The 24884-nt window shown below is 47.2% G+C and overlaps 2 protein-coding genes across 6 annotated transcripts in view; one reads left to right on the forward strand and one right to left on the reverse strand.

The window, feature by feature from the left end:
- Positions 1-2958, reverse strand: part of ACOT8 (acyl-CoA thioesterase 8) — a 15796-nt gene extending 12838 nt beyond the window's left edge. Inside the window, exons 1-2 of one of the 3 annotated variants that reach the window (XM_054467398.1) lie at positions 2729-2958; positions 536-669 (exon numbers count right to left, since the gene is read on the reverse strand). In XM_054467398.1, the coding sequence (XP_054323373.1) occupies positions 536-669; positions 2729-2856 (262 nt within the window). In that variant the 5' untranslated portion in view covers positions 2857-2958. The remainder of the gene's footprint in view (positions 1-535; positions 670-2728) is intronic. The other 2 variants (XM_063659376.1, XM_054467399.2) reach the window with 2 other exon arrangements.
- On the forward strand, positions 2929-23924 carry ZSWIM3 (zinc finger SWIM-type containing 3). 3 transcript variants are annotated; one of them, XM_054467390.2, is made up of 2 exons: positions 2929-3521; positions 21523-23924. In XM_054467390.2, exons 1-2 carry the CDS (start codon positions 3367-3369, stop codon positions 23456-23458), a joined length of 2091 nt encoding a protein of 696 aa, XP_054323365.1. In that variant the 5' UTR covers positions 2929-3366; the 3' UTR covers positions 23459-23924. The 3 variants fall into 3 exon arrangements, with proteins under 3 accessions (XP_054323365.1, XP_054323366.1, XP_063515441.1); XM_054467391.2 differs by having other exon boundaries at positions 3137-3440; XM_063659371.1 differs by lacking the exon at positions 2929-3521 and adding an exon at positions 17479-17634.
- Positions 23925-24884: the final 960 nt, after the last annotated feature.

Below are 24884 nucleotides of genomic sequence, written 5' to 3' on the forward strand. Positions count from 1 at the left end.
AAACCAAGCTGTAGGGCGGGGAGCTAACTTCACAAGGCTGCATGGTAAATTATGGGCAAAGCTGAAGCTAGGCCCTACATCTTTGGTTTGTTTTTATTGACCCTATGCTCAGTTGACAAAAGAAGCCTTAGATCCCTTGACTCTCAGGCTGGTGCTCTCTTCTCCAACCCAAGCTGCCCTACCTCCGCACCTCTAGCAGAGGTTACAGCACGCTGAGAACCTAGCACAGCGCTCGGCACCAGGAGCTATGTTAAGAATGGAAGAACAAAAGCCCACAAGGAACAGTTAAGCAACAAAGTCTTGTGTCATTATCAGCCAGACATCAGGTACCCAGTGAGTCCCAGAAGGTGTGAGGTCCAAGGCTCATTGTTAGCCCCAGACCTTGTTCCACCCTAGACACCTCTTAGGGTGGTAGTGTCCGCCACCCATCCCCTTGTCTTCCAGTCTCCCTCTCTTCCCTTTTGGCCTCAGCCCAAGGCCAGAAATGGCTGCTGGGCCACCAGGGTTGGGTTGGGGCAGGAAGTGGGGGGTTTACCTGCCCGAACAAAGTAGCAGTGCAGGGAGTGCACGTGGACGTCTTCACTCACAGACTTGGCTGCAGCCACCAGGGCCTGGCCCACGATCTGACCACCAAACAGCCTCTTGGCCGGTACCCAGTAATGCCTTCCTCTGTAGGGAGACGGGGAAAGAGGGAAAGACTTGGGAACTGGGCCAAATTCTACTACCCTCGCTAAGACTCTAGTGCATGATCTCTTCACCATATTGGGGTTTAAGATCCTTTTGAGAATATGGTAAAAGCCATAGGTCCTTTCCCCAGGCAAATATCCTTACGCATAAAAATCCTCTGGGCCGGGCACAGTGGCTTACGCCTGTAATCCCAGCACTTTGGGAGGCCGAGGCAGGTGGATCATTTGAGATCAGGAGTTCAAGAGCAGCCTGGCCAACATGGTGAAACTCCATCTCTACTAAAAATACAAAAATTAGCTGGACGTGGTGGCATGCACCTGTAATCCCAGCTACTCAGGAGCCTGAGGCAGGAGAATCACTTGAACCCAAGAGGCAGAGGTTGAGGTGAGCCAAGATCACACCACTGCACTCCAGCCTGGGCAACAGAACAAGACTCCATCTCAAAAAATAAAATTAAATAAATATATAAATGAATAAATAACAAGAGCCCTCAGACATCAAGTCTTAACTCCTTCAGTGTACAGATGAGAAAACTGCAGCTTCCCCCCAGAGATGAAAATGCTTGCCCAGAATGTAGGCCCATTGGAAGCTGAATAATTATGTCTCTAGCCTCCCACGTCCCAGCTGTTTGGCATTTTCTGTAACAATGAGTTACGAACAGCCCTCCATGACCTGGCAGGTGGCTCTCGCCTGTAATCAATCCCAGCACTTTGGGAAGCCAAGGTGGGAGGATCGCCTGAGTCCATGAGTTCAAAACCAGCCTGGACTCCAAAGTGGGGCCTCATTATCTACTAAAAATAAAAAAGTTAGCTGGACATGGTGGCGAGTCCTTGTGGTCCCAGCTAAATGGGAGACTGAGGCAGAAAGGTCACTTGGGCCCAGAAGGTCGTGGTTACAGTGAGCCATGTTCGTGCCACTGCACTCCAGCCTGGACAACAGGGCCAGATCTTGTCTTCAAAAACAAAAATCAAATAGCCCTCCAAGAAGTTATTTATAATTCCTTAAGTGGAAGGAAGGGAGCTCAAAGTAAGATAACTTCCAGTAAAGCCAGGAGAAGCCTTGGAGGTCAAAGCTGTTAGAAGCCTTGCTGCAGGGGGCTGGGTGCGATAGCTCACGCCTGTAATCCCAGCACTTTGGCAGAGGTGGGCAGATTACAAGGTCAGGAGTTCACGACCAGCCTGGCCAACATGGTGAAACCCCGTCTCTACTAAAAGAAGTTAAAAAATTAGCTGGCCCGTAGGCCGGGCTCGGTGGCTCACGCCTGTAATCCCAGCACTTTGGGAGGCCGAGGCGGGCGGATCACGAGGTCAAGAGATCGAGACCATCCTGGCCAACACGGTGAAACCCCGTCTCTACTAAAAATACAAAAAATTAGCTGGGCCGTGGCGCGCCTGTATGTCCCAGCTAATCAGGAGGCTGAGGCAGGAGAAATGCTTGAACCCGGGAGGCGGAGGTTGCACTGAGCCGAGATCGCACCACTGCACTCCAGCCTGGGCAACAGAGCAAGACTCCGCCTCAAAGAAAGAAAGAAACCTTTGCTGCAGTCAAGAACTTCAGCGATGCTGGGAAAGAAAAGAACATGCTTAGGCCTCAGAATAAGTAATGAGATACCAGACCCACCAAATGGTACTGGGGGCGGGATATTGTGAGAAGAAAAGACGCAAGGACCTGCGGCGTCTGTTTTAAGGCTGATCCATCAGCTGTGTACCCTTGGGCAAATCACTGCCCTCTCTGGGCTAGCTCCCCCGTGAAGGCTTAGGGCAGGCTGCCGAGCAGGGTCTCTCAGGTCACCACTATATTTGCTCAGATCTCCAGGACTACCTAGAGATGGGGCTGCGCAGACCTCGCGGCGCGGAGAGGAAGGGAGGAAGCCAGAGCAGAGAGGACAGCTCTGTTAGGGGGGAGTTCTCTCCTAATCGTGGCAGAGGGTGCATCCCACGCAGAGCCATCCTAGTTCCAGAGCCAGGGGCCCCGGGCGGCGGCAGTCAAAATCAAGTTTCTGCCCTAAAGGAGGGGATGCTGGGCAGGAGCTGCCGGCTACCTGAAGAGATCCTCGTCCAGCGGCTCGAGGTTGAGCACGGTCGTGACCAAGACGCTACGGAGGTCCCCAGGGGGATCGCCGCGGTCGCCACAGCCCTGCCCATCTTCTGGGGCCTGCGGGGACGACATCTAGTTCAATGCTGCGGGCCCTGCACACCCGCCCCGCGGAAGACGCGGAGACATACACAGAACTTGACTCTTCCGGCAGATTGCCCTAGTAACCGGAAGTCTCCTCCAGACCGCGGGAAGGCGGAATCTAGGTTGTGATTGGTCAGGACACCTGTCAGTCTGCTGGTGGCTGTGGCCCTCTTTCTCTAGCAATTGGAGAAAATGAATGCCAATCTGCGAATCCTGTGTGTGACTGGATATATCGCTGAGGGGGCGGAACCTCGGGACTGGATAATATGGACTGAGTGTCATTTCCCCTGTCAGATAGCAAATACACCCCCTTCCTCTTGTAACCGGGTCAGGCCTAGGGCTCCTCCCTGAGTTCCAGAATAGGCCACCCAGTTGGGGCGGACCCTTAAGGCATTCTGGGCCCACGCCTACCTATAAAGCCTCATAGTGTGACCTTTGACCCCTGGTGTGATCTTGGGCCCGGGCTGGGACCAGCCCCTAGTGTGGGTTGTGGGGGCAGCCATGGAGCTGGGCAGCTGCTTCAAGACCTATGAGGACTTCAAGGAGTGCTTCAGCGCCTACAAAAGGGAGAACAGGTGCTCCTTCATTCTCAGGGACTGCGTCTCCGTCCGCTTCCACAACCTCAACCATGGCACCTCCATCCGCGAGGACATCCTGTAAGGGCGGGCGGGGCGGGGCGGGGCAAAAGGGTGGGGAGGAGGCTGGACCTCCGGAGGGCTGCCTGGAGGAGGAGGGGTGCATAGGCACCCATTGGGCTGCGTGGCCATTCATTCAACAGGCACTCATTGAGCACCTGCTGTGTGCCTTGTGAAGAGAGCTAAGCCTCCACGGCCATTGGTTTTTGACCACCCACTTCACTTTCACTCCATTCACAGGCTTTTCTGGAATTTATAACTGCAGTTTCTCCCATTGTTTTGAGCAGCTGCAGCAACCCAAATACAAAGTATGGCTTTCATAAACGGATAAAAACACCTTGGCGATAATTTCCTTCATCAGTCTCCTCTTTACAAAACAGTCACATGGTCATTGGAATGTTCGTTCATTCATTCATTCAGTTTTTAGTTCTTATATATTTGTTGAAACAGGGTCTCACTCTATCCCCCAGGCTTTAGTGCAGTGGCACAGTCAGCTCACTGAGCCTTCAACTGCTGGGCTCAAGCGATCCTCCCACCTCAGCCTCTCAAGTATTTGGAACTAGAGGTGCACGTCACCATGCCTGGCTAATTATTTTTGATTTTGTAGAGACTAGGTCTTGTTATGTTGGCCAGGCTGTTCCCAGACTCCTGGACTCAAGCGATCTTTCGGCCTTTCAAAGTGTTAGGATTACAGGCATGAGCCACTGCGCCTGGTCTATTCATTCATTTTGTAAATGGTTTTTGAGCTCCTTATATTAACCGTTTTTCAAACACTTTCCATGTGCCAGGCAGTGTTCTCTATGTATGCTTTACCCTGCAGGGCTTTTTTTCAGAATTATAGATAAATGTTATTTTTTTCCATTTGACAGATGAGATTTGACAGATGAGAAGTCAGGCTTAGAGGTTAAGACAGGAGTTGAAAACTCAAATACCTTCAGGGATTAGGTGAAACAGCCCAGTGTAAGAAAGTTTTAACTTTGAATTTTACTTTAAGAAAAAGAATGATGAAATAGCAACCAACACCAGGTCTTTGTGCTAGGGACAACAGAAGTGTGAAATGGGCAAAATGGAGAGCAGATGCCATCTAATCAGCTCCAGCTGATGGCTGCCATATGAAAATAAAGATCTAGTGTTGCCACAATTTTGGGCAAGAGTTGTCAGAAATCCACACTTTATGTAGATTTTCCCATTTAAAAAAATTGAATATCAGTTCAAATTTTAACTCAGAGCATGCGGGCCAACTCAGAGTTAAAGCATATCCGAGTTTGAGATTTGGATTGAGATGCTCAACCAAAGCTCCTCAATTAGAGAGCCAGGCTATATTCTTTCCACTGTTCTGAAGTCCAGTGCTATGCTGGGTATAGATGACATAAAGATGAATAAGTGTTCAAACTATCCCCAGAACTAGGATAAACTTGAACTCAAGCAAACTGGTATGTGATAAATGCTTTAAAAGGAATGTGCAAAAAAAAGAAAAAAGAAAAAGAAGAAATGTACAGAGAAAGAAATGACAAATGCCTGGGAGGTGGGGAAGTCTTCACACTGGAATTGATGGTTTCCCTGGGCTGTGAATGAATGTAGAGTGCTAGAGTAGATCTGTGATTAATTACTGAGTACCATGGAGGCATTTGACCAGAAGTTGCTGTGCAGAAGGACCTGCAGGAGCAAAGACAAAGATAGATGAAAGAAGGTGGCATGTTAGAGTAACAGTGAGGGATGCCATGTTTGGCAGGAGATGAAGTCATTTGCAGTCTAAGGGTCTTTACAGACCGTTGTGAGGTGTTTGGACCTTGTCCTTTATGGGCAGGACCTTGCTAAGCAATGAGGAATACAAAAAAAAAAAAACCACAGTTGCCCCTAAACACCCTTCAGGAAGACCATCTCCAGTGTCTAGCACAAGGTGTGGCCCATAGCAGGCATTAAATAATTATTGAATGAGTGAGTTATCAAGTACTAACCATGTGATTCAGGGAAATAGGTGCTGCAGGAACTCAGAAGAGAAAAATCTTCTGATTTTTCTAGCTCTGCGAGCTAGAGACGTAAGTGTGAAAGGGAGGCTTGAGCTGGGCCCCCAAAGATGGAGAGCTGTCAGAAGGTGTATTGGTTTTCTGTTTGCCACTCTAGCGAATTACCACAAGTTTAGTGGTGCAAAGCAACACAAATTTATTATCTTAGAGTTATTTAGGTTAGAAGTCAGGCACAGGTCTTACCAGGCTAAATCAAGATGTCTGCAGGGCTGTATTTCTTTCTGGAGTCCCTGGGGAAGAATCCATTTCCCGCCAGGTGCGGTGGCTGATGCCTGTAATCCCAGCACTTTAGGAGGCCAAGGTGGGCAGATCACTTGAGGTCAGCAGTTCAAGACCAGCCTGGCCAACATGGTGAAACCCCGTCTCTACTAAAAATACAAAAATTAGCTAGGCAAGGTGGCACATGCCTATAATCCCAGCTACTTGGGAGGCTGAGGCAGGAGAATTGCTTGCACCCGGGAGGTGGAGGTTGCAGTGAGCCAAGATTGCACCATTGCACTCCAGCCTCGGCAACAGAGCGAGACTCGTCTCAAACAAACAAACAAACAAACAAAAGAATCCATTTCCTTTCCTTTTCCACCTCCTAGAGGCTGCCCAACACACCTTGGGTCATGGCCCCCTTCCTTCATCTTCAAAGCCAGCAGTAGCAGGTTGAGTCATCACATCACTCTGACCTTGCTTCTGTCATGCCGTCTCTGACTCCCTCTTCTGCCTCCCTCTTCCACTTTTAAGGATCCTTGTGATTATATTGGGCCCACCCAGATAATCCCAGATAATTTCCCTATTTTCAAGTCAGCTGATAGCAACCTTAATTCTATCTGCAACCTTAATTCTCCTTTGCCATGTAACCTAACATATTCACAGATTCTAGGATTAGGACAAGGATATCTTCAAGGGACCATTTTGCCTGCCACAAGAAGATTAATATCCTGGAGGGAAAAATGGTGTGAGTCAGTACAGACGTAAACATGATGTGCTTCTATTAGAAAACAGTGATGGGCTGGGCACAGTGGCTCACACTTGTAATCCTAATATTTTGGGAGTCTGAGACAGGGAGATTGCTTGAAATCAAGAGTTCGAGACCAGCCTGGGCAACAAAATGAGATCCCCGTCTCCACAAAACAAAATGTAAAATTAGGGACCAGGCGTGGCAGCTCACACCTATAATTGTAGCACTTTGGTAGGCTGAGGCAGGCAGATGGCTTGAGGCCAGGCGTTCTAGACCAGCCTGGGCAACATACCAAAACCTCGTCTCTACAAAAAATACAAAAAGTAGCCATGCATAGTGGTGTGTGCCTGTAGTACCAGCTACTCTGGAGGCTGAGGCAGGAGGATTGCTTGATCCCAGGAGTCGGAGGTTGCAGTGAGCTGTGATCGCACCACTGCACACTACATTTTAGCCTAGGCAACAACAGAGTAAGATCCTGTCTCTAAAAAAAAAAAAAAAAAGCAAGCAGTGATGTATGTTTGCACGCACATACAAAAGCCATGAGGAGACCTGCTTAGCTAGAAGGAAGGATTTATGCTGGAGCAGCAGGAAAGGAAATTGGAGGGTTGATAAGCAGATTGGTGGGTTGGGGTTTGTTTTGTTTGTTTTAGGAGACAAGGTCTCGCTCTGTTGCCCAGGCTAGAGTACAGTGGGAGGATCATAGTTCACTGTAACCTTGAAATCCTGGCCTCAAGTAATCTTACTTCCTCAGCCTCCTAAGTAGCTAGGACTACAGGCATGCACCCCCATGCCAGGCTAATTTTTTTTTTTAATTTTTTTGTGTAGAGACAGGGTCTTGCCATGTTGCCCAGGCTGGTCTTGAACTCCTAGCCTCAAGCTATCCTTCTGCCTCAGCCTCCCAAAGTGTTGGGATTACAGATGTGAACCACCATGCTGGACCTGTTTTTGTTTTTGAAGGTGAACAATTTTACAAGTGTTTTTGGGCCAGGCACAGTTCAATCACTTGAACCCAGGAGGCGGAGGTTGCAGTGAGTCGAGATCATGCCACTACACTCCAGCCTGGGCAACACAGCGAGACTCTGTCTCAAAATAAATAAAAAGTGTTTTTGTTTTTGAGTGGTTAACATAATTAAAAATTTTTTCAAACAGTACAGAAGGGACTAAAAGGGTCACCTCCACTGCATTAGCTTTTGTTTTTTGTTGTTGTTGTTGTTTTTTGAGAGATGGAGTTTCACTCTGTCGCCAGGCTGGAGTGCAGTGGCACGATCTTGGCTCCCTGCAACCTTTGACTCCCTGGTTCAAGCGATTCTCCTGCCTCAGCCTCGGAAGTAGCTGAGATTACAGGCATGCACCATCCCACCCAGCTAATTTTTGTATTTTTAGTAGAGACAGGGTTTCACCATGTTTGCCAGGATGGTCTCAATCTCCTGACCCCATGATCCGCCCGCCTCAGCCTCCCCTGCTGGGATTACAGGTGTGAGCCACCGTGCCCAGTCTGCATTATCTTTTTTATCTATTTATTTATTTCATTTTTATTTTTTAATTTACTTACTTACTTACTTATTTTGAGATGGAGTCTTGTTCTGTCACCCAGACTGGAGTGCAGTGGTGCAATCTTGGCTCACTGCAACCTCTGCCTCCGGGGTTCAAGTGATTCTCCTGTCGCAGCCTCCCAAGGAGCTGAGACTACAGGCATGCACCACCACGCCTGGCTAATTGTTGTATTTTTAGTAGAGACGGGGTTCTGCCATGTTGGCTAGGCTGGTGTTGAACTCCTGACCTCAAGTTATACACCCATCTCAACCTTCCAAAGGGCTGCGATTATAGCTGTGAGCTGCCACGCCCAGCCTATGTATTCATTTATTTTTATTTTTGTAGAGGCGAGGTCTCACTCTGTTGCCCAAACTGATATTGAACTCCTAGTCTCAAGGGATCCTCCCTCCTCGGCCTCCCAAAGTGCTAGGATTACAGGCATGAGCCACTGTGCCTGGCGCACTGCATTATTATATAGAGGCAATCAGCGTTACCTTCCTGAGAGATACTGAGGCTGAACAAACATGTCTTGTATATGCATATGCATCTTTTTGTTGTTTTAACACAAGTGGCAGCATGCTATTTAGACATAGCCTTCTTTATCTGCTGTACCTGGCTCTTCTCACTTACCAATATATCTTGGAAATTATGCCACTGTATGGGCAGTTTGATTTGACTTTCATTGATTTCCTTGATTTTTTTTTTTTTTTTTTTTTTTTTTTTTGCAATTGTTGACTAAAAAATTACTCCATGCTAGTGTCTGGAGATATGTTGTTGAAAAATATAAATTGAATCTCTGCTCTTGTGGAGACAAATACTAATCTACAATCACAGAAATAATAATTTTCTTAAAGTGGTAGTAGAGCTCCAAAGGAAAAACCCAGGGTGCCCTGTGGAGGGGTGATGGTGACACTTATTCTGGTTGTCAGGAACAGGGTGGGGGTGCTGGGTGACACCCTAAACCAATGCAGGCTCTTGCTCAGAAAAAACTGTCAGCCCTGAGATTTTGCAGATACTTTGCAAAGCACATTCACCTTTATTACCCGACCTGGTTCTCTGAATAACCTTGTCAGAGGCAAATTTTGCTGTTCCCATTAAATTAGTTAATACATGTAAAGTGCTTACAACAGTGCCTTGTAGATGGAAAATAGTCCACAAATATTGTATTTTACAGATGGGGAGACAGAGCCAGGAGAAGTCAAACATTAGGAGACAAATAGTTTAGGGCCAGGCGCAGTGGCTCATGCCTGTAATCCCAGCACTTTGGGAGACCAGGGCGGACAGATCACCTGAGGTCAGGAGTTCGAGACCAGCCAGGCCAACATGGTGAAACCCTTTCTCTACTAAAAATAAAAAAATTAGCCAGACATGGTGGTACACGCCTGTAATCCCAGCTACTCAGGAGGCTGAGGCAGGAGAATCACTTTAACCCAGGAAGAGGAGGCTGCAGTGAGCTGAGATGGCACACTGCACTCCAGCCTGTGTAGCAGAGCGAGACTCTGTCTCAAAACAACAACAAAAATAACTGAAGATTAGACCCAGCCTATTTACTGACAGAGCTCTTAATTGCTGTACTTGGCCACTGGGCTGTAATAGTTTTCTAATGTCACTGTCCATTTTTCCCTCAACAAACTTGTAGTAAGAGGCTAAGTGTTTACCATGGCTAGGAATACAAAGATGAGCTGGAGTACAAAGATGAGGAAATTGTAGGCTCCACCTCTGAGGACAATAGCGGACTGAGATAGCTTAGGAGGCGGTGAATTCATGAGCAGCACAGGTGTTTAGCAGAAACAAGTTGACTGCTGGTTGTCATGTTATAAAGGACATTCTTGGATCATTTATTGCACACTGGCTCTGTGCAGAGCTCACTGTCATGGGCTTTTTGAGTGATACGTGGGTGTCTTGGGGGACTGGAGGGTTGGTGGGGGAAATGTTTTTAGGAGGTAATTTAGTACATGTTTCTGCAGCCAAATACACATATTACTGGGTGGTCAGGTGAGATGATATTAATACTTATGTGAATATGTAGACACAAAGTTCCTTGATAAGCAAAGTAAAGCAAGTGAACTAATTTAAAGAAAACCATTTACAGCTGGATGTTACTCACGCCTGTAATCCCAACACTTTGGGAGGCCGAGGCGGGCAGATCACTTGAAGTCGGGAGTTTGAAACCAGCCTGCCCGACATGGTGAAACCAACTCTACTAAAAATACATAAGTTATCCAGGCACGGTGATGGGTATCTATAATCCCAGCTACTCAGGGGGCTGAGGCAGGAGGATCCCTTGAACCTGAGAGGTGGAGGCTGCAGTGAGCTGAGAGCACGCCACTGCACTCCAGCCTGGGTGACAGAGTAAGACTCCATCTCAAAAAAATTTTTGAAAATAATAGTGCAGAGCCAGGCGCGGTGGCTCACGCCTGTAATCCCAGCACTTTCGGAGGCCAAGGCGGGTGGATCACGAGGTCAGGAGATCAAGACCATCCTGGCTAACACGGAGAAACCCCGTCTCTACTAAAAATACAAAAAAATTATCCAGGCATGTAGCCGGTTGCAGTGGCTCACACCTGTAATCCCAGCAATTTGGGGGGCCAAGGCGGGCGGATCACTTGAGGTCAGGAGTTCAAGACCAGCCTGGCCAACATGGCGAAACCCCATCTCTACTAAAAATACAAAGAATAGCCGGGTGTGGTGGCGCACACCTGCAATCCCAGCTACTCGGGAGGCTGAGGCAGAAGAATCGCTGGAACCCGGGACGCGGAAGTTGCAGTGAGCCGAGATCACATCACACCATTGCACTTCAGCCTGGGCGACAGAGTGAGACTCTGTCTCAAAAAAAGAAAAAAAAAAATCAGGCTAGGGGGCAGTGGCTCATGCCTGTAATCCCAGCCCTTGGGAGGCCAAAGTGGGAGGACTGCTTGAGCCCAGGAGTTCAAGACCAGCCTGGCCAACATAGTGAAACCGTCTCTACCAAAAATACACAAATTAGCTGGGTGTGGTGGTGGGCACCTATAATCCCAGCTACTCAGGGGGCTGAGGCAGGAGGATCACTTGAACCCAGCAGAGGTTGCAGTGAGCTGAGATCGCACCACTGCACTCCAGTCTGGGTGACAGAGCGAGACTCCATCTCAAAAAAAAAAAATTGAAAATAATAGTGCAAATATTATATGGGTGGCCATGGCAGATGTAAAGTTCATTGGGAATTCTTTTTCTAGAAAAGCTGGCCTAATGGTTAAAAGGAAGAGCTCTGGAGTAAAAGAGACCCCCCCTCTTGCCCTTGACCTTGGGCAAAACTTAACCTCTTGACATAGTTTCATCCTTTACAAAATGAGAAGGGTGTGGCAATGATTAAGAAAATTCAGGCTAGGGGCAGTGGCTCATGCCTGTAATCCCAGCACTTAGGAGACCAAGGTGGGAGGATTGCTTGAGCCCAGAAGTTCAAGACTGGCCTGGGCAACATGGCAAGACCCCGTTTCTACAAAAAATAAATTAACTGGTCATGGTGACATGCTCTTGTGGTCCCAGCTACTCAGGAGGCTGAAGCCGGAGGATCATTTGAGCCCAGGAGTTTGAAGCTATAGTGAGCCATGTTTGCACCACTGTACTCCTACCTGAGCAACAGAGACCCTGTCTCAAAAAAAGAGAGAAAGAAGAAAAGAAAATGCTTGTAGCAGCTAAAACAGTACTCAGTAAATGTTTGCTGAAGCTGTAACTATAGTATGTAATAGAAAGTGGTAGTTAATTGAAAGAGAGTCAAAGATACGTGCTCTGGGAATTACCACTAAATGAACAAAAAGTTCATGTCAAAAAAATAAAATCAGATCAAGTTAGAATTTTTTTTTTATTTTTATTTTTTTTGAGACAGAGTCTCACTCTTGTCACCCAGGCTGGAGTGCAGTAACGCTATCTCTGCTCACTGCAACCTCCGCCTCCCGAGTTCAAGCAATTCTCCTGCCTCAGCCTCCTGAGTAGCTGGGATTACAGGTGCCCGCCACCACGCCCGGCTAATTTTTGTAGTTTTAGTAGAGACAGGGTTTCACCATGTTGGCCAGGCTGGTCTGGAACTCCTGACCTCAAATGATCCACCCACCTCAGCCTCCCAAAGTTCTGGGATTACAGGCGTGAGCCACTGCGCCCGGCCAGAAAAAATTTTATTATGCACACAAAACAACAGTTGGAGATTGGTAAGACGCTCCAGTCACTGTAGTGAGGGCAGTGTTAATAAAGCCTAAGGAAGGATTTCGACCTTTTTTGTGATTGGCTGTTATACATTAACAATCTGTTTACAGCCAGTAGAGCTGTTCAAACTGTTTTGTCTATAGTTGATTCCTTTAATTTTACTGACTCATGCTGACAAGGATGTAAAGCTTTGTGTTCTGTTTACGATTGATTAGAGCTACATTTCAGGGAATCAGGATATCTTAAATTCTGGCTATGTGGCTGTGGGCAGTTGGCCTTGGAGTATATCTAAACTGTGGCCTCCACTTTCATTTTTCTTGAAACATTGCTATCAACTGGGAAGAGTCTGTGACTTTATGCCCAATTTCCCCTCTCATATTTTTATGACGGTTGTTTTTCTTTTTGTTATGCCATTTGAGGGATTGATGTTTCTTAAACTATGAAGTACTTGGCTGTCTCTCTCCATTGCTGTTCAGGTTAACAGCCACCATTTGTAAACACTTTGAGCTCATTCTTTCTCGGCTAGGAACTTTACAAGAATTGTCTCAATCCTACCACACCTTTGGTAGGACCCTTGTTATCAGAGTTTTCATTATTCATGTATCCATAGTTACAAGGCTATATAGAAAAGCAAAAGTCATCACACAAAAATCTTGCTAACAAACTACTTATAAAATTAGTCACTACTTAACCATCCCTCTGCTTATCCCTGCCAGTCCCATTAACATGTTTGGTAGTCAATTTCTGGCTGCTGAAGAGATACATTAAGCATCAAGGTAATGCAAATGTAAATAAAACTGACTGCAGACTGAAATGGCACATCTCCCAAAAGTTGTAGGACTAGGCAAAATCCCTGAAAGTGATAATAGAAAACCTTCAGCCTTATACCAGTTAACAAAGGAAGAAGGGAAATCAACAAAGATGATGAGATGGTAAAAACTTGAAAAGTAGAGGATTTGCCTAGGAAAAATTAAGCCCTTGGGAAACTTAGTAAAGCTAAGGAATATTTTGGCAAAACCATCTTTTGTATGTTGCAAAAGTGAGACAGGAAATGAAGTATAGTGTTTGCAATTTTTTTTTTTTTTTTGAGATAGAGTCTTGCTGTCTTGTCCAGGCTGGAGTGCAGTGGTGCGATCTTGGCTCACTGCAGCCTCAGCCTCCTGAGTAGCTGGGATTACAGGCATGCACCACCGCACCCAGCTAATTTTTGTATTTTTAGTAGAGATGGGGTTTCACCATCTCTACTAAGGCTGGTCTTGAACTCCTGACCTCAGGTGATCCACCCGCCTCGGTCTCCCAAAGTGTTGGGATTACAGGCGTGAACCACTGCACCTGGCCTAGTGTTTGGGAAAACTATACTAGGAAAAGAATAGTTGCTTTAAGTCATTCTTTGATTATTCTGAGAATTGGCATATAGCTGCCATTATAACCTACTTTTGCTAAATATAATAATTATTATTATTATTTTTTGAGACAGGGTCTTGTTTTGTCACCCAGGCTGGAGTGAAGTGGTGTGATCTCAGCTCACTGCAACCTCCACCTCCTGGTGCAAGCAATTCTCCTGCCTCAGCCTCTCGAGTAGCTAGGATTACAGGCACAAGCCACCATGCCCAGCTAATTTTTGTATTTTTAGTAGAGACAGGGTTTCACCATGTTGGTCAGGCTGGTCTTGAACTCCTGACCTCAGGTGATCCACCCGCCTCGGCCTCCCAAAGTGCTGGGATTACAGGCGTGAGCCACTGTGCCCGGCCCTGCTAAATATAATATTAACTTTATAATTTTGGTCTCATTTTTAAAGGTAAAGTTCCACCCAGATCTTATCACTATTCCCTGTGAAATGTTTCTGGATGGCCAGGCGCAGTGGCTCATGCCTATAATCCTAGCACTTTGGGAGGCCAAGACGGGTGGATTGCTTGAGGCCCGGAGTTCAAAACCAGCCTGGCCACATGGTGAAACGCTGTCACTACTAAAAATACAAAAAATTAGCCAGGCATGATGGTGGGCGCCTGTAATCCCAGCTACTCAGGAGGCTGAGGCAGGAGAATCACTTGAATCTGGGAGGCAGGGGTTGCAGTGAGGCGAGATCATGCCACTGCACTCCAGCTGGGCAATAAGAGCAAAACTTTGTCTCAAAAGAAAAAAAAAAGAAATGTGTCTGGGTATGTTTTTGGCTGCAATTAGCTGAAAACCCTGACTCAAAATGGCTTGTTGCAGATACGTAGAAGCCCAGAGGTGGGCCTCCAAAGGTCGTTGTCTCAGCGGCCTGGACTCTGCATTTTTCCACTCTGCCATGTTTCAGGTCTCAGCTTTGTCCTTAGGAAGGCTGCCCACGTGGCACAAATGCAGGAGTCACATCCAGAAGAAAAAGCCTTCCTTGCCGGGCGTGGTGGCTCACAACCTTAATCCCAGTGCTTTGGGAGGTCGAGGTGGGTGGATCACGAGGTCAGGAGTTCAAGACCAGCCTGGCCAACATGGTGAAACCCCCGTCTCTACTAAAACTACAAAAATTAGCCAAGCATGGTGGCGGGCACCTGTAATCCCAGCTACTTGGGAGGCTAAGCCAGGAGAATCGCTGGAACCCAGGAGGCGGAGGTTGCAGTGAGTCAAGATCTTGCCACCGTACTCCAACCTGGGCAAAAGAGCAAGACTCCGTCTCAAAAAAAAAAAAAAAAAAAAAAAAAAAAAGGCCGAGCTTGGTGGCTGTAATCCCAGTACTTTGGGAGGCTGAGGCAGGTGGATCACGAGGTCAGGAGTTTGAGACCAGCCTGACCAACATGGTAAAACCCCATCTCTACTTAAAATACAAAAATTAGCCGGGCATGGTAGCGTGCCTGTAGTCCCAGCTACTCGGGAGGATGAGGCAGGAGAATCGCTTGAACCCGGGAGGCGGAAGTTGCAGTGAGCCAAGACCATGCCAGTGCACTCCAACCTGGGTGACAGAGGGAGACTCCGTCTCAAAAAAAAAAAAGCCTTCCTTGGTTTCCTGCCAATTTCCTATCATGTTTCTTTGTCCCGAATTGGGCCAATATCCATGCCCATTCCTAATACAATTACCTTAATTGGCTTAGATTAGCCCTGAAGCACGTAGAGATGTGGGGGAGGAATGACAACTGAAGAAAATAGAAAAGAAGGGACAAAGGATGTTGAGTTGGCAACCAACAATTCCTTTTATAGCTTTTTAAATTAATTCACTTTAAGTAGTACTGATTATTCATATTATTATTTCCATATATATAGAGATAAGAAATTGGAGGCTTAGAGGAAGTGAAGTGACTTGTCCAAGGTCACACAGCTAAGTGAAATTTATTTTTTTTTTTACTTTTTTGAGACAGAGTCTCACTCTGTCACCCAGGCTGGAGTGCAGTGGCATGATCTTGACTCACTGCAACCTCTGCCTCCTGGGTTCAAGTGATTCTCCTGCCTCAGCCACCCAAGTAGCTGGGATTACAGGTGTGCACCAGCACGCCCGCCTCATTTTTTGTATTTTTAGTAGAGATGGAGTTTCTCCATGTTGGCCAGACTGGTCACGAATTCTTGGCCTCAAGTGATCCACCTACCTTGGCCTCCCAAAATGCTAGGATTACAGGTGTGAGCCACGGCGCCCAGCTACTAGAAGTCATGATGCAAGCTGTTGTTTGCATCATGAATTCCAAACTTAATGAGTGCTAGGTTGAAGTTATTTTTTTTTCTGTTTCCCTTAATCTTCTATTGAGATATAACATGTATTGAAGCACAGAAATATTTTGCAAGAATTCATTAAGCACTGTAGTTATATTCATCTGTACTTACTGTCTCCCTGGTAAAGGCATAAACTCCCTTCAAGCTGGGGACAAAATTTTATACTTTCCTGAATCTCCTTTAGTGCTTATATCTAACAGCACTTAACCAGGATCTGGAGGGGGTCAGCCAGCCTTGCTTCCTTCCAATTTACTCTGTAGATGTTTGTGTTTTTCTACTGTAACTACAGAGGTAAAAGAGCCAATGGTGTTTCCAGTGTCTGGCACATAATAGGCGCTCTATGAATGTCAAATGAATGACTGAGGCATAAAAAGTTCTTCCTATGACATAAGTAGTATAATAGGAAGACCACTGGGATAGAATTTTCTTAGAAGACATGGCTCCTAGTCCTAGCACTATTACTCTTACTGACTATAACTTTGGACAAGTCATTTGTTTAATTTCAAACATTTACTGAATTCTGTGTACCAAATACTGTACAAGTTGTTCAAAAGGCTACAGAGTCTCTACTCTCAAAGTCTGGTGAGGAGAGAGATTACACAGGAGTGAAACCCCATCTCTACTAAAAAAAAAAAAAAGAAAAGAAAAAAATAGCCAGGCATGGTGACAGGCACCTGTAATCCCAGCTTTTGGGAGGCTGAGGCAGAATTGCTTGAACCTGGGAGGCGGAGGTTGCAGTGAGTCAAGATCGCACCACTGCACTCCAGCCTGGGCAACAGAATGAATATCTGTCTCAAAAAAAAAAGAAAAGAAAGAAAGAAAAACCCAGTATGTTTAGAGATCCTTAAGGAAGTTTTGAACCTATCCAATGTGTTGGGAGTCAAGATGAGGAGGGTAAAAGTGGGAATTCAGAGAAAGGATAAATATTTTGAAGGAAGACAGGCAGCATAATGGTTAACTAGTCAGACTGCTGACAAGCAAGCAGTACAAATCCCATGTCCCCAGGTCTTAGCTGGAGGATTAAATCCAAGATTCTTATCCTTGAGAACCTCTTTAAGCTTGTTTTCCCATCTGTAAAATGTAGATGATAATAGAATCCTTTTCCTACTGTAAAATGATGCACATTGGGGGCTTAATGTAGCCGGATATATAATAAATCCTCAATACATGTAGCAGTGGTAGGGGAGAACTAAAAGACTTGTTAACATATTGGATGTAGGTGAGAAAGAAGAATCAAAAAGAATATCCAGGTTCCCGCCCTGGGAGGGGCAGACATAAATGGAGCCAGGAATGGTACAAGGAGCTTTGTGGTGGGCACTCACTAGTATCTTTCTTTGGAATAGCTCAACAAATGTTCACTAAGTACACATAAAGTCCATATAACTTGATGAGCTAGAGTTAGGCTAAGATGTCGAGTCAGCAGAAGAGTAGTACCCAACTAAGGGCTTGAAGAAGGCTTCCTAGAAAAGATGATGGGTGCACATAATCCTAAAGGATGAGCAAGCTTTGCGAGGAGGGAAGGTAGGAAGGGCATTCCAGACAAAGGGACAAACATGCACAAAGGTGAGACAGAGCATGGTGAATACACAAAGTTGTAGGCATTTTGTTTTTCTAGGACACAAAAAACAAGGTGATGAAAACAAGGCTGGAGAGACAAGCAGAGACCATACAGTGGTCACCCCTCACTGGCCTCGCTGTACTACTGGACGGCTCCAGCCCTTCCTGGCCCAGAGCTAGAGATGGCACCACCCCCGCACTGTGCACGCAATAGGTACACTCTCAGCCCCAAGCCCCTCCACCCTGTTACTGTGAGACTCACACATCCTGTTTTCCCAAGCTTACCCCACAGGGTGAGCAAACTGGACCAGCTGGATTAGAGTATTTGGAAAAGTGCAGGTGGGCCTTCTAGGCTATGCCACGTCAGGCCAGGGAGTGAGATTTTTTTTCCCTTCCCCTGGTCTTTGAGCTGGGGTACTCCCTGAGGAGGGAAGGGTGTGGCCCATCCCAGTCATTGGTGGTCCATGATCCATTCATCCAGTACATCATCCATAAGCATCTGCTGGGCAGGGCGCAGTGGCTCACGCCTGTAATCCCAACACTTTGGGAGGCTGAGGTGGGCGGATCATCTGAGGTCAGGAGTTCAAGACCAGCCTGGCCAACATGGTGAAACCCCATCTCTACTAAAAATACAAAATTAGCCGGGCATGGTGGCGCATGCCTGTAATCCCAGCTACTTGGGAGGCTGACGCAGGAGAATCGCTTGAACCTAGGAGGCGGAGGTTGCAGTGAGTCGAGATCGAGCCATTGCATTCCAGCCTGGGCAACAAGAGTGAAACTCCATCTCAAAAAATAAAAAATAAAAATAAGCATCTGCTAAAGGCACAGCACTGTGTTAGAGGCTTGGACTACCATGAGGAATAATAGTCCTGACACTTGAGGACATTCCCATCCAATTGGAAAGGCACTGGATAAACATCTAAGAAAATGTCACAAGGCATAAAAGCTGTAATAATAATAGCTAACTTGTATTTAGCGTAAACAAAAGGCTGAATCAGGCTTTGGACTAAATATTTTACCTGTGGCTCATTTAGTCTTAATAACAACCGTAATGAGATTATCTCATTTTATGATGAGGAAACTGTATACAGAGAGGTGATTGGCTTGCCTAAGGGTGAACAGCTTATGAGTAGTAGAGCCAGCATTCAAATCCAGTCAGCCTCCAGAGTCCCCTCTCTTTAGCCATTAGATATAGTGCCACCCAGAGAATCTGCTAAGTCTTATAAATAAATGCTATGAATTCAGAGGCAGGAGCAATTACTATGGCTTGGGGGCATCCACAAAGGCTTTCTAAGATGGTGACACCGATGTGGGCCTTGAAACTGGTTGAATAGAGATAAGAAAAGAACAGATACTCAATTTAACTGCCCCTGTCTTTTGAATCATCACTTTAAGCCTAGAATGACAAAGCTGGAAAAGACCCTAAATATCATCTAGCCCAGTGGTTATCAAATTTTCTTAGGATGTGGACATTTTTCTTCAAATGAAACATGAGCAGAAGCCAGATGTAGTGGCTCATGCCTGTAATCCCAGCTACTTGGGAGGCTAAGGTGGGAGGATTGCTGAAGCCCAGAAGTTCGACACCAACCTGCAACAGTGAGACCTTGTCTCAAAAAAGAAAGAAAGAGGCCGAGCGCGGTGGCTCACGCCCTGGGAGGCTGAGGCGGGTAGATCACTTGAGGTCTGGGGTTCGAGATCAGCCTGGCCAACATGGTGAAACCCTGACTCTACTGAAAATACAAAATTAGCCAGGTGCAGTGCTGCACACCTGTCGTCCCAGCTACTCGAGAGGCTGAGGCAGGAGAATCACTTGAACCCCGGAGGTGGAGGTTACAGTGAGCTGAGATTACACCACTGCACTCCAGCCTGGGTGACAGAGTGAGACTTTGTCTCAAAAAGAAAGATGAGCAGTAATCTTGTCTCTTCAAAAGGAGGACCAAACATTCCCTAGCCCCAAAAGGCCCTGAAAAGTTCAGTTGAGAACCACTGATCTAGTCCAATGTCCTTGGGGCCTCGCTTTTATCTTTGCTCTCTGGAGAGGGAAGAGACAACGGTAGTTCCCAAAAGACAAACGATGGGGACATTTTAAACAGGGGAGTAACCAGCTAAGTACTCTGCTGCTGCTGCTTGTCTATTTGCCCTCTTGTCCTGCCTCAGGGTGAATTGTTGGCAGCTATAAATGGCAACCAAGAGAGAATGAAGTCTGGGCTTAGAAGTGCGGTAGAGGAATATGAAGGGAGCTGGAGTTGGAGAGGCTCTTAAAGAAAGAGCTGACTACTTTGGGACTGGAGAGTTAATGTAAATCTCTTCTTGGTTCATGGGGATTTTGTTGTTGTTGTTATTATTGTTTTTTTCCCTACGACACAACCCTCAGGAGATCCTGAGAACACATGCCCTGATTTGGAGGGATTTTAATTTTAACATATATATATATACATTTTTTTTTTTTTTTTAGACAGAGTCTCACTCTGTCACCCAGGCTGGAGTGTAGTGGCGCGATCTCGGCTCACTGCAAGCAAGCTCCGCCTCCCGGGTTCACACCATTCTCCTGCCTCAGCCTCCCAAGTAGCTGGGACTACAGGCGCCTGCCACCATGCCCAGCTAATCTTTTGTATTTTTAGTAGAGACGGGGTTTCACTGTGTTAGCCAGGATGGTCTCCATCTCCTGACCTCGTGATCTGCCCGCCTTAGCCTCCCAAAGTGGTGGGATTACAGGCGTGAGCCACCGCGCCTGGCCAAAATTTTTTTTTAATTAGAGACAGTCTCTTGCTGTGTTGCCCAGGCTGATCTCAAGCAGTCCTCCCACCTTGGCCTCCCAAAGTGCTGGGATTACAGGCATAAGCTACAGCACCCAGCCTTCCTTCTTTCCTTAATTCTATTTGTTTGTTTGTTTGTTTTTGAGACGGGGTCTTGCACTGTTGCCCGGGCTGGAGTACAATAGCGTGATCTCGGCCTGCAACCTCTGCCTCCCAGGTTCAAGGGATTATCTGCCTCAGCCTCCCGAGTAGCTGGGATTATAGGTGCCTGCCACCACACCTGGCTAATTTTTTGTATTTTTAACAGAGACAGGGTTTCACTATGTTGGCCAGGCTAGTCTCAAACTCCTGACCTTGTGATCTGCCCTCCTTGGCCTCCCAAAGTGCAGGGATTACAGGCGTGAGCCACCATGCCCGGCCTTCCTTAATTCTATTAATATATAAATCCTTTTCTTTTTTTGAAAAAAAAGAGATAAACTCTTGGTCTGTTGCTTAGGCTGGAGTGCAGTGGCACAAATCAGAGCTAACTGCAGCCTCAAACTCCTGAGCTCAAGCAATCCTCCAGCCTCAGCCTCCCGAGTAGTTGGGACCACAGTTGGGAACCACTACACTTGAGCCTATGGGTTTTTTTCTGTTTGTTTGTTTTTTGTTTTTTTGTTTTGAGACGGAAGTTTGCTCTTGTTGCCCAGGCTGGAGTGCAATGGCGCGATCTCGGCTCACCGCAACCTCCACCTCCCGGGTTCAAGCGATTCTCCTGCCTCAGCCTCCTGAGTAGCTGGGACTACAGGCATGCACCACCATGCCCGGCTAATTTTGTATTTTTAGTAGAGTCAGGGTTTCTCCATGTTGGTGGTCAGGCTGGTCTTGAACTCCTGACCTCTGGTGATCCGCCCATCTCGGCCTCCCAAAGTGCTGGGATTATAGGCATGAGCCACCGCTCCCAGCCGTTTGTTTGTTTTTTTTGAGACAGGGTCTCACTCTGTTGCCCAGGCTGGAGTGCAGTGGCATGAACATGGCTTACTGCAGCCTTAACCTCCCAGGCTGAAGCGATCCTCCCTTCTCTGCCTCCTGAATAGCTGGAGGACACACCACCGGAACACACCACCACACCTGGCTGATTTTTAAATTTTTTGTAGAGCCAGGGTCTCGCCATGTTGCCCAGGCTGGTCTCAAACTCCTGGGCTCAAGTGATCCTCCTGCCTCGGCCTCCCAAAGTGCTGGGGTTATAGGCATGAGCCACTGTACCCAGCCCCCTTCAGGGTCTTATCTTTATAAGGGGTGTCTTATCTTTATAAGGGGTGGGGGGTGGTCAGCACCTTTCTCATTGTCACCTCTACCTTCCCTAGGTATGTGCAGGTGAAATTTGTCTGCATTCGGACCCAGTCAAACAGGAAGAGAACGCGAGAGGCAGACATGTGCCCAGCATACTTGCTCCTAAGGTACAACGAGAGACTAGATAGACTATTTATCAGTGAACTAAACACACAGCACATACATGGTGACTCTAAAGTGGCTAGTCCTGGAGGAGACACCACTGGCAAATCTCAGAAGACAATGTGCCTGCAGAGACTCCAGCCTGTGCAGCCCACAACCAAAAAAGACCTTGACACTGCTGAGAAGTCCCTGGTTGAGCCATCATTTTGCCTAGATAAGGTACAAGTATCCTCAAAGCCAGAGCAGGAAGGCATCACTCCTTCTGACCTGGCCAAGATAGCAAAAGTGATGAAGAACTTTCTTAAGGTAGATGAGGGTTCCATGGCTTCCTTCAGTGTGGGTGACAGCCAACACCTGGACCGGCTCAGCTTCCAGAGCAGTAAGATGAGCGACCTGTTCATCCGCTTCCCAGAGAATCTCTTGCTACACCGGGTGGAGAACACCCAGGGCCACATCCTCTATGCTTTCTTGGTGGAGAACAAGGAACGAGAAAGTCGAGTGGTGCACTTTGCTGTGCTCAAGGCGGAGACAGCCACCTCTGTGGCCAAGATGCTGAGCATCTTCACAGAGTTCAACTCCGATTGGCCCAAGGTCAGGGTGGTCTTTGTGGACCCTTCATTCCATTACCGGGCTATCCTGCAGGAGATCTTTCCTGCTGCCCGCATCCTCCTTTCCATCTACCACACAACTCGACTCTTGGAGAAGAAGTTGCATCGTAGTTCAGCAAATCCATCCTTTAAAAGGCTCATGAAGGAAGCCCTGCGGGAGGCCGTGTTTGTCACTTCCGAAGCCAGCCTGAAAAATCTCTGCCAGATGTCCCAGGCCCTACTGGATGAGGATCTCTTCAAATTCCTGCAGGCCCACTGGTTCACCTGTGAACTGCTGTGGTACGTGCATGTTAGGAAGGGCCTGCTTGCGTGTAACACCTACATGGACAGCCTAGACATTGTCACCAGCAAGGTGTCAAGCCTCTTTCGGGAACAGCAGTCCCTGCTGGACTGCATCCTCTGCTTTGTGGATTACATAGACTTCTTTAATACCAAAGGCTTGAAGAACTTGCCCACAGCTCCTCCCAAGTTAAAGAGAGCTCGGCCGGCAAGCATGCCACTGAAGTCCAAGAAGGCTTTTGGAATCTGTGGAGAGAGCCTTACCAGCCTCCCTGTAGAAGAGACCAAGCCAGATCCACAGCAGGTACAGGTACAGCAGCAGTCACAGGTGCTGCCCTCGCAGGTTGGCATGCTGGACACCTTGCACCAGAGTGGCTCTGAACTAGCCTACAAGCTGTGCCACAATGAGTGGGAGGTGGTACAGAACTCCACCCACCTGGTGGACATGGCTGGCTCTTCAGTGGACGTTCAGCTGCTAGAGGACTCTCACCAGGTTAGCAAAGATGGCTGTAGCTGCAGCTGTTCCTTTCAACAGTGGTACCACCTGCCATGCCGACACATTTTGGCTCTACTGCACACCAGCCAGCAGCCGGTTGGTGAAGCCATGGTGTGCCGCCGGTGGCAGAAGAAGTACCAGCACCTCCTTGGGCCCAATGGGGAGCTCCAGGATCGTGGTGTGATCCCAAACACAGGCCAGCCTGAGAAGCAAGGACGGAACGACATGATTCAGGACCTAAGCAGGGAGTTAGCAAACCTGCTCATGCAGACCGAGGGGCCAGAGCTGGAGGAACGCTACTCCACCCTGCGCAAGATTGTGGATATCTGGGCTGGCACCTCCCAGCCATCTGAGTTCCTTCAGCAGCCAGGAGACTTTAAGGACGTGGGCCGCCTCCCTTTCCTCTGGGGAAAGCAAGAAGAAGGGGAGGGATTCCCTCCTGCTACAGCTGTCATGCATTATTGAAGCACTTTAGCTAAAGCATTGGACCACAAACACTTCTCCTTGGAAGTGTGAGAGTTTAAAGTGGGCAGGACATACTGGGGGTCAGCATTTTAGCCAATGTCTTCCTAGGTAGGGCTAGGAATATTGTTACAGTAGAGAGGAACTCCACTGTGTGACAGTCCTTTCAATCTCCCCCTTTTCAGCCCTACTTTTGGCATTCCTTGGGAGCCTCAGTCGTTGTTCAAGGCCAAAGTTATCTCCGTGCTGCAAGGTCACCCTCTTCCTCCCCCAGCCCCTGAGATCAGATCTTATTTGCCCTGCAAAGATGAATCCCTGCCTCAGGATAGGGTGAGACAAAATCGGTCTGGTAAAAGGGCCTGTTTTCAGGGACAAAGGGAATGAGGATGATCTTTGGCTGTTGCTGCTCTTTATGAAGAATCTTATTTGTAACTTTTTATTCATATTAAAGTTGTTTTTAATAAACAAACAAGGGAAATGTGTTCTGCTTGATCAGGGAAGGAAGAGGAATTGCATAGAAATAGGACTCGACTTTACAGTTAGGAAGTGAGTGCTCTAGGTGGATTTATTAATTTTAAAGAAAATTGAGGCCAGGCGCAGTGGCTCACACTCATAATCCCAGCCCTTTGGGATGTCAAGGCTGGTGGATCATCTGAGGTCAGGAGTTCGAGACCAGCCTGGCCAACATGGCGAAACACTGTTCTACTAAAAATACAAAAATTAGCCAGGCGTGGTGGCGCACCTGTAATCCCAGCTTCTTGGGAGGCTGAGGCAGGAGAATCGCTTGAACCCAGGAGGCAGAGGTTGCAGTGCACCTAGAGCACGCCACCACACTCCAGCCTGGGTGACAGAGTAAGACTCTATCTCAAGCAAAAAACAACACACACAAAAAAAAAAAGAAAAAAAAGAAAAGAAAATTGAATATTAGCAACTTAATGGGGTTGTGGAGCCAAATAGAACCTGATGCCTCACATTCAAGGATTTGGCAATCTGCATCTTAATTTGTCCCCTTCCTACAACCAAGCCTTCAAGGCTGATTTCAGGTTTCCTTATATTCTAGTGGGAAGAGGCCAAATAGACTGGAGGGTGTGGGGGAAAAACCTGAATCTTAGACTTGACTGCCAGCAACTTGCTGGGGAACTGTGGGCAATTTCTTTGACCTCAGTTTCCTCTGTAAAAATTAGCATGTTGGCCTGTTCTAATCCCAAATTTCCCCTCTAGGTTTACATAAGCACCTTTTTTTTTTTTTTTTCTTGAGATGGAGTTTCGCTCTTGTTGCTTGTTGCCCAGGCTAGAGTGCAATGGCAGAATCTCAGCTCACTGCAATCTCCGCCTCCAGGGTTCAAGCGATTCTGCCTCAGCCTCCCGAGTAGCTGGGATTATAAGCATGCGCCACCACGCCTGCCTAATTTTTTGTATTTAGAGATGG

The sequence above is a fragment of the Pongo pygmaeus genome, chromosome 21 (assembly GCF_028885625.2).
Source record: "Pongo pygmaeus isolate AG05252 chromosome 21, NHGRI_mPonPyg2-v2.0_pri, whole genome shotgun sequence".
Classification (NCBI taxonomy): Eukaryota; Metazoa; Chordata; class Mammalia; order Primates; family Hominidae; genus Pongo; species Pongo pygmaeus.